Source organism: Andrena cerasifolii, chromosome 15, assembly GCF_050908995.1.
Source record: "Andrena cerasifolii isolate SP2316 chromosome 15, iyAndCera1_principal, whole genome shotgun sequence".
Classification (NCBI taxonomy): Eukaryota; Metazoa; Arthropoda; class Insecta; order Hymenoptera; family Andrenidae; genus Andrena; species Andrena cerasifolii.
Window position 1 is genome coordinate 9,523,142 of NC_135132.1, and position 8,490 is coordinate 9,531,631.

The window sequence follows — 8,490 nt, forward strand, 5'->3', positions numbered from 1 at the left end:
TTTACCCTTCAAATATTTATTATTACTTATCTATATTCCACAGAATAAGTCGAAAATTTTACAACCTCAACTCGTGCGAATGTATCTCTGAATTTGTGCTGAGCTGCTCTCTCCGTTTAAGGAGCGACACCTTCGAGTTCCCAGATAACGTAATCCTAGAGCTCCCTGCGTTTGAACGCGTCGAATAATTCGTCTCGACTACTGTAACTCTGCGCGCAATAACTTGCTGTTTTTACCGAGTATCAAGTACCTATAGCTGGTGAACCCTTTCAGGCCAGCCCCTCGGATTGTTCCCCAAAATGTTGTTCAATTGCGCTTGTTGTTATTGCCGAGATGTTGAGGATATATTCCGGTGTACTGGTTGTTCAGCCGCTCACTTCTGATAGCGATTTATTTTTTTATCAGAGGACCATGGCCTCTGAGGGTTGACCGTTTAAGCAGAATCGGCCAGATAGGGGAGTAAATGGCGCTCGAGGCCTCGTTCGACCCGGGGATTTTGGCAGCGCTGGAGCCAGCGGGCTTTTATCTGGCTGATTGCCGGTTGAATATTTTTATATAAGGGGACCGTAGTGCGATCTCACCGTTTAAATAATTATGGAATAGCGCGACGCTAATGCGAAAGTAAACCGTGTATTTCGCATCTCTTTCAGATAGACGCTTTACAAAACTTACTAACAATTTACCAGCGATCAGCAGTGCCGTGCATTTACACTTGGGTGTCTTCCCCCGCGGGTAGAACCTTAGCCGTCACACAATCAATTGTAATTCATGCTCCCCGAATGCTGGAACAATTCTACAAGTCCCTGAAACTCTATGATTTCCTTCTAACTGCTCAGTCGTCTGATCTCGGTTCTGATTACCGGAGCTTAATTATTCCTTCGAGAAGCTGTAGCGAGTCTAATCCTTCTGGATAAGTTCGAAGGGTTCTTCTGGCATTCGGGACATTGGAGAACATTCCGAAAAGGGAATCCAGAATTTCGACGACAGAATGTGACGATCGTAATACACCTCTAATAACGAAACAGGCTACCAAAATTTGTAAATCGAAACTACCGGGCTCCGCTCTTTAACGAGGAGGAATTAGGGAAGCGGTACCTTCTAGCGGTATTCTGTAAATTAAGTTAGTTTCCTTCGCGGTGCCATTTTCGATGGACACTGGGTTAAGCTCTGTCATAATGTTCCACTTTGATCCACGTCGGTGTTAACCGGTCCCGTAGAACTATTGGCATACAAATCAGCTCAGCAGCTCAAAAGAAGTCGTCCAAGAGAGCAGAATACCTCGGAGGTCAGCAGAGATGATGAAAAAAACCTAGCGCATTGCCGTGTCGCCGGTATTTGGATTCATAATTACGCTCAAATATACTCACTGTACTCAATATTATGTACCAGGATTGTAAATGTGTTAATACATACATATATATACTTATATAAAAAAAAAAAACAGAGCAGTGCGACCCGAGAGCGGAACTCATCTTCTCCCTACTTGTCCTCCGTTTGGTAGGATAATGAGACTAATTAAATTGCCAGAGAGCAGCGAGCAGCTAACAAAGTTAATTACGCACGAAGCACTAGGAGATGTGGTCGCCTCTGGGCTCAAGTACATTCGAAGAGCCCTTCTGTCGAGCGTAGACTCTAATCCTTTATTTTCCGTCGGACTGAATGTGTCCAAATGCGACTGTATTCGTTGAATGTGAGAAGCGGAAGGAAATTAATAGAGGGATAGTAATGTTACGAAAGCACCATAACGTAAAACTATCTCTTATATTAAGAACTTAAAGTGCATCTACTATTACCTATTCTAGAAGTAAGAATAACAACGTAACATTCCTATTTGACTCATAGACACGCTACTGTTTGCTGTATAAGTACCATCATTCTATCGCTTCGCAGTACTCGAGCTAATCTCAATACAAACTGGGTTACTGTACAGAACTTATCAACCCAGTCCAGACAAGTCAGAGCTTGAGAACTTGCAACCTGGCTGTCTTATGGGTCCCGCCTATTCTCTCCGACAATTTCCTACCGCCGAAACTGTAGTCCTCGTACTGCACCTCGTGCACAATCTCGAAGCCCAGCTTCTCAGCTATCCGCTGGCTGTAATTCGAAGCGAACACCCCGAACACTATCTCCGGAAGCACGTTCTCGTTAGGCATCGCTTCCCCGATCGAGCTCCTCTTCACTGTGCCGTTCAGCAGCCCTCTACCGAACTCCACGCACTTGTCCACCATTTGGCAACCGATCCCGCGACCTTGGTACCGTGGATTCGTGCCCAGATAAAAGAGCTCCAACGCGCCGTTCGCGCTGTACTTCTCGAAGAGATCCACACTGGTTTCAATCTGTAAAAATATGGGGGCATGAAACTTCCAGCGAGCATTGAAATTGAACTGCGCAGGATGAATTTCTGGTGAAATATTCCAGCTCAATTTCTCCTCGAGTTTTTGGACAATTCTCGCGAAATTTGTGCGCAAAATCTTATCTAGAAATTTGTCAAATTTAGACTTTGCGATAACTGCTGCGTGGACTTGTTTGTCAACAATATATCTGTGTATACATATGTCTGATAGCTTTATCATCGGTAACGCAATGGAAAAAAACACAGCGCATCAAAATTCTTCACACATACACTGATTAATGAAGCATTAATATTCTTTGTAAGTACAAGTCGCTATATCCAACTGAGCTTCTGCTTACGACACTTCTCAATCTTAATGCAACAACTTTTTACTGCAATTAGAAGCGAGCCAGTCGGAGCCACTCAATTGGGAGGAAGCAATTCAGCCAATAACAGCACTCACGTCACCGAGAAACTTGACCAACTCCCTGCACGACCGCCGCTTCAGGTTCTCCTCTATGAAGCTGTCCAGCTGGTCCTCTTCGCCTTCCCTCGGCCGAGCCTTCAATCACACAGAGAAACGTTTCAACGGGCACTGTCGGAGAAAGTGGACTGTCCAGCTGCCTGAAACTGGAATAGAAAACCGAGGAAATGACTTGCGTGTATCTTGTTAAAGGCGACGGCAGCCAGTTGATCGGTTTCTTTGTCCACAGCGATGATCGTGGCGCCGTCTTTCATGATCTCTTTAAAGAGCAGCAGCATCTCTTCCGGCGCGCCCTTCTCCTCGAACATCCCCAGGCCCAGGGCCAGGCACTCTTGCTTCATGGTCTCAGCCTGCACCGCCAGAGCCTCCTGCACCTTGTCCCTGGTCAGCAGCTTGTACTCTAGCTCTTCAAGCTCAGGGGTATTTAGAGACATGGCCTTGGAATGGATAAACTGGAACTGTAGTTTCGGATGAAAGTGTATGTCATCTTCGCGTTGGAGTCTTCGTACCTTTTGTTCTAAGAAGCTTTTTGGAAGGCCAAGCGAAAGACGCGGTTGCTTCAGCGACTCCGGGATCAAGTGGACTCGAGTATAAGAAGCACGCGACGATCTTCGCGCGTGCTGACTCGGTGGCACAATGAAGCTAGATTCGAGACAGTTATTCCATGCAGCCCACGCTCTATTTGCTTGCTCTGTTGGTGCAGACAGTGGCTTGATAACTAGCCCCTTTAGTGCAATTAGTGCACAGTGGGAAAACGCTACTCTTATCTGCCTCGTCTGACCTAGAAACGCGATTAAGCTTCTCCTATCTCCTCGCTGGCAAACGCGATTAAGGAACTTTCAAAGGAGGGCAGAGTGGTAGGAAGGAAAGGAACAGCTTCAAAAATAGTCCGTTTATTCTTGCCTTTTGTATTGCTACGAAACTTATTAACGCTTCCGAGGAAGCACGAGTATATTCCAAGCTACAAAGAACGCGGTGTCTCCAACTCTTTCCGCAAACGTTCCAGACGTTTCCTTATCGCCTCTTCCAAACTCCGATTTCATTCACCCAAGCCGGCACAACTAACTTGATAACAGAGGCCTGCACGGCCTTGTACCAGTAGAAACTTCTATTACATTTCGGCACATAACGCGACATCTTGTGAGCAACTTTTCCTAAGTATACTTAAGGATTTTTTTTGCGAAGAAGTTAGAAATTCGACGCAAAGTGCCCCGCTAATTAAGTCAGTCTTTTGGCCACCAGAAGACAGTTCGGGTGCTCCTTCCCTATCCTCTCGCTGAAGGGCTTACCCCCGAAGTAGAACTCTTCGTAATTGACTCGGATCAGGTTCTCGAACCCACACTTCGCTGCGATCTTCTGCGAGTAGTTGGAGGTCATGATCGCGGAGACCAGGTTGGGCACAGCAGCCAGATTCTGTATCACGTCGTCGCCATTCATCGCGACTGGTGTCTTCACTGCTTTCCCTCTTTTCAACTCCTTCGCTAGCTCTATCGACGAGGTCACCAGCAGCTCCCCTATTCTGCGCTTCTGATTGTCAGGCAGGGTGGCCAAGAACATCACCTCGAACACGCAGTCTGTGTTGTAGTGCTTGAACAGGTTTATCCTGGAGTCCACGTTCACCATGAAGTCCACCAGAGCTTTCGACGACTTGTACTTGCAGTTCTCACTGAACACCTCGAAGGCACCCTTCTGCGCTGGGCTCTTCAACACCTGAACAATCGTAAGTCACTTTTCAGCTTGATTCGGGTCTAATTGTCTCACTCTCTTTCGTTTCTAGCTTAATTCGATGGATTGCCTCGCCTGAATTTTGTTGAAAGCCGCTCCAACGACCTCGCCGCTCTCCACGTCGATGGCCACGACGCTGACGCCGTCCTTAGCAGCGTCCAAGCACAGCTCCTCGAGCTCCGAAGAAGCACCCGCTTCCGAGGTCAAAGCTACACCTTTGCACACGCTCTCGTCGACGAAGAAGCTCTTCCTCATCACGTTCAGGGCACCTTCCAGGGTGTCCTCTGTCAGCGACTCGAACTCTATGGCCCCGTCCTCTGTGGAGCCCCAGGGCCGGTAAGATGGCATTCTCTTTCTGGTCCTGCAAACAGAATTATTCGATTCGTATCCCTTCGAAGCAGTCTTTTAGGTACGTAGACCGTCTTTGTCAATTTGTGCTTGGGTTCGTCAACATTCTCCCAGGCTCGCGAGCTTAGTAACTTAATAACTGTAGAATGTGTGTACAAATACGAATTAAAAAGTTGATGTTCTCAGGTGCCTGGATTGCTGCGTACCTCATTGTTGAAGAGGGATCCTCGGATGCTGGCGGATCACGTTATACTGACCATTATCAGCGAGCGAGCTCGGAGTATAACATCAAGCCAGCTCGCGCGATTAACTCGCACGTGTCGGTGCTATCAGCTGAGAGTAATCACTGTACAATTTGCCGAAGTAAGATACAAGAAATTGAGGAACATCGCGACCCTGGTCCCCGATCTATTTATTTTCATTCCGCATCTTTGTATCTTTATCTTGCTCCGGATTAAAACAGATTCACCATTTTCAGGTGGTTCCGCGTTGTCCGAGATTCGAGCGGAATTAAGGGAAACACGACTCTAAGCCTGCAGCTACCAAGGTTCCAATGGTATTTATCGTTTATTCGGTTTGGTTTCTCGCCTGTGTTACGAGGTGCTGAAGTAGCTTTGATTTACAGGAGGCTAAGGAAAAGGATACGGCTGCATTCTTCGGAGTCGAATGCTCCCTATTGTGCTCGACCAACAATCGGCGATTAAGATAGCACGCACGCGGTTTGAATAAAGTGAGCGGTAAATAAGAAACACGATACGCGTGTGGTAAGCACGAGTCAGTCAGCGAGCCACGTGACTCTGCGCCCACAAGACCACGGCGGCGAGAGGGAACGTGGAAATGCAGCGCAGATAAATTTAGGTGTGTCACAACGGAGCGAGGAAGGTCGTCAGGTCCGTGACCGCTAATCGCATTCTAATGAGGCGCCTAGCTTCATTCAGCTTTGTGTCGTTAGCACTCGCTCACTGCGTCGTAAGTTTGAGGCCAATTTTAAATGAAGCCATTGAATTTATCAAAAACTCTCCGATTGATATACGAAGCTCCATTAAATTAACTGATTTTGATTAAAGACAGCGGTAGAGTTTGAAAGCGAAGTGGCCTTTCTCGAGGTTTCCAATTTTTGCTTCGAAGAGTGAAGGCTGGGTTTTAAAAGACGGGGGGTCTTCTTAAATGCAATCGAGCACACCACGTTTCGTATTATAGTCCAGTGAACAGGCCGAGTGAATTAGTCAGAATTGCCATCGTAGAAGCCAAAACCACAGTTGTAACTCCCACACAGTTTCTCAGCGGATCGCGCAAGTCTCCCAAGAGTTGATAGCACTGTCGCGTGGCCGCGGAATCGCGTTTTTTTTAGATCGATTACCGGGAACTGAGTCGTCGATAACGAAGCTAACGTATGCAGCGATAACATGTCGCAGCTGTCAAACCAGCAGACGACGGAGTCACTGTTCGCGCAGCGAAAGAAAAATCGAGGTTTGCTTGTTGATGGTTGAGAGCGTTACTTACAATCGTCTATGTTTTGCAGGGAACAATCGACTGGTTTCTTAGCTCCCCAAGGCACGACTAATGCCCGAGGAAGGATCAGATTGATCGCAACTTGACACGTTCTCGGTAGCTCCCTTTTATCTCGCTCTATCGCGAAACAGAACCCATTCGATCCTTGGAACTTCTAATATCGAGCCGCGGGTGCTTCCCAAAGTAATATCGATGGAGGAGGAGGTGCTATTATCGCAGTCTAACGGAATGCTAGATGACAAATGGTCCCTAGGAAGAATGACTGATCATTGGCTGGCGATTATAGCAACTGTCCAGTTTCTAGCTCTGTCAAGTTGCTCCGCGCAACACTAATAGGAGATACTGCATCGGGGGAACGCCCAATACTTCTACTATGACTCGGAGGTGATGCAATATACTCTAGGAGAGTGTTGGTACTTCCCTACAGTTCTGATGCATCACATTTGGAGGATTTTGATGCAAAATGATTCATTTCTTATAAAGTTAATCTCTCGTAGAGTTGAACTCTCACAGAGTTGAACTCTCGTAGGGTTGAACTCTCGCAGACTTGAACTCTCGTAAAGTTGAACTCTCGCAGACTTGAACTCTTGTAGAGTTGATCCTTCGTGGAGTTGAACTCTCACAGAGTTGAACTCTCATAGAGTTGAACTCGCACAGAGTTGAACTCGCACAGAGATGAACTCTCGTGGAGTTGAACTCTCGTGGTGTTGAACTCTCGTGGTGTTGAACTCTCGTGGTGTTGAACTCTCATAGAGTTGAATTCTCGTAGAGTTGAACTCTCGCGGAGTTGAACTTTCGCGGAGTTGAACTCTCATAGAGTTGAATTCTCGTAGAGTTGATCTCTTCCAGAGTTGAACTCTCAAAAGTTGATCTCTTCCAGAGTTGAACTCTCATAGAGTTGATCTCTCAGAGATTTCAACTCAGTCGATTTACACGTCTGTGTTACCATATAATACTATATAATAATTCAATAATGAGTAGTGCGAGAGAAGTAGACAAAACGAGACTTCAAAGTTAGTTTAAACTGTGTGTATTTTATACAAAAATATCCTTTCAATACCGAGCACTTTTCTCCCAAGTGGAACCACCTCAGTTCATCGCGTGTAACCGTGCTAAATTTGCAAGACCATGACAGAAACTATATTATGTGGAGGAGTGTCCGCAAAAATAGCTCGACCTTCGGTGTCTTTATATTTCAAGAGGTCCACATCCATGACACTTTTCAAGCCAAGTTTCTCTGCTGCCTTCTTAGAGTATACAGAAGTGTACACCCCAAATATGAACCCAACATCTTTAAGAGTATTCCTCACAAACGCTATTCCTTCATCCATCAATCTCGTTGACAGACCCATCCTGCGATAATTCCTGTCGACCGCGACTGCGTAGAACTCCGCAGCAGCTTTAGAATCAGGAAACCTTCCGTACAAGTCAGCTTCCTCGCTGATCTCCGACAAATAATCAAAGTACTGTTTCATTAATCTCGTCGTGGGCGGGTTCTTGCTAAACGCCGCGGAAACTCTGTCCGTGTTATCAAACTTTGTACTCTTGCTGACTATCATCAGGTTCGCCCCTATTATTCTCTTGGAGGAATTTTCTACAGCTATCAGGCAAGGCGAGAACGCGAATATCGCCCTTACCAACCTCTCGTGGTCTATCCTCATCGATTCCGCCTCCTCTTTACTCAGAGAGCTCTTACCTCGCAAGCTCTTTAGCATGGTTTCTTCCTTATCGAAGCTTTCGTGCAGGAACGATAGTATTTCAGCTAAGTGAGCTTCTTCTGCCCATAGAATGCGGTACGAATCCGTACACGATGCCATTTTTAAATTATCTTTTTATCTGACTAGCCCAGTTAGCAGTTCTGTGTGCAATAAGACAGAAATCTACTTTGCTGGCTCCTTTGATCTTTATGGTGCTTTAGATAAATGAGGCGTTACTTTAGATAAGATTAAATCACAGTTTGTTCTCTTGCAATTCATCTCGCGTCACGATTGGTTACTTTACATATTGACATGTGTATCTGTTCGTGCAGACTTCTTCTATCACAAGTTACATCACTGTGGCACGTTCGATAGACACCGTACTACTCTGC

The 8,490-nt window shown here is 46.1% G+C and overlaps 3 protein-coding genes across 5 annotated transcripts; all 3 read right to left on the minus strand.

Annotated features, from left to right (window-relative positions):
- Positions 1–1,742: 1,742 nt before the first annotated feature.
- Positions 1,743–3,467, minus strand: LOC143377316 (uncharacterized). 2 transcript variants are annotated; one of them, XM_076828465.1, is made up of 4 exons: positions 3,326–3,467; positions 2,993–3,253; positions 2,796–2,894; positions 1,743–2,336 (listed from the first exon to the last, which is right to left on the minus strand). In XM_076828465.1, exons 2-4 carry the CDS (start codon positions 3,248–3,250, stop codon positions 1,956–1,958), a joined length of 738 nt encoding a protein of 245 aa, XP_076684580.1. In that variant the 5' UTR covers positions 3,251–3,253; positions 3,326–3,467; the 3' UTR covers positions 1,743–1,955. The 2 variants fall into 2 exon arrangements, with proteins under 2 accessions (XP_076684580.1, XP_076684581.1); XM_076828466.1 differs by lacking the exon at positions 3,326–3,467 and having other exon boundaries at positions 2,993–3,265.
- A 226-nt stretch (positions 3,468–3,693) lies between these two features.
- On the minus strand, positions 3,694–6,814 carry LOC143377315 (uncharacterized). Of its 2 annotated transcripts, none has more exons than XM_076828464.1 (3): positions 6,393–6,814; positions 4,617–4,902; positions 3,694–4,526 (listed from the first exon to the last, which is right to left on the minus strand). In XM_076828464.1, the coding sequence occupies exons 2-3, from the start codon at positions 4,887–4,889 to the stop codon at positions 4,035–4,037; spliced, it is 765 nt and encodes a 254-aa protein (XP_076684579.1). In that variant the 5' UTR covers positions 4,890–4,902; positions 6,393–6,814; the 3' UTR covers positions 3,694–4,034. The 2 variants fall into 2 exon arrangements, with proteins under 2 accessions (XP_076684579.1, XP_076684578.1); XM_076828463.1 differs by lacking the exon at positions 6,393–6,814 and adding an exon at positions 5,096–5,875.
- A 601-nt stretch (positions 6,815–7,415) lies between these two features.
- Positions 7,416–8,471, minus strand: LOC143377318 (arylalkylamine N-acetyltransferase 1). The gene has a single exon (XM_076828467.1). It carries the CDS (start codon positions 8,216–8,218, stop codon positions 7,514–7,516), a length of 705 nt encoding a protein of 234 aa, XP_076684582.1. The 5' UTR covers positions 8,219–8,471; the 3' UTR covers positions 7,416–7,513.
- Between the last annotated feature and the right edge of the window lie 19 nt (positions 8,472–8,490).

Excerpts from the sequence above, each read along its gene's own strand:
- LOC143377315 (XM_076828463.1), bottom strand. Across the intron at positions 4,527-4,616 it reads CGGCTTTCAACAAAATTCAG|GTGTTGAAGAGCCCAGCGCA; the intron begins GCGAGGCAATCC and ends ACGATTGTTCAG.
- LOC143377318 (XM_076828467.1), bottom strand. The coding sequence starts at position 8,218 with ATGGCATCGTGTACGGATTCGTACCGCATTCTATGGGCAGAAGAAGCT.
- LOC143377316 (XM_076828465.1), bottom strand. The coding sequence starts at position 3,250 with ATGTCTCTAAATACCCCTGAGCTTGAAGAGCTAGAGTACAAGCTGCTG. Across the intron at positions 2,895-2,992 it reads TCGCCTTTAACAAGATACAC|GCTCGGCCGAGGGAAGGCGA; the intron begins GCAAGTCATTTC and ends GTGTGATTGAAG. Across the intron at positions 2,337-2,795 it reads TGGTCAAGTTTCTCGGTGAC|ATTGAAACCAGTGTGGATCT; the intron begins GTGAGTGCTGTT and ends ATATTTTTACAG.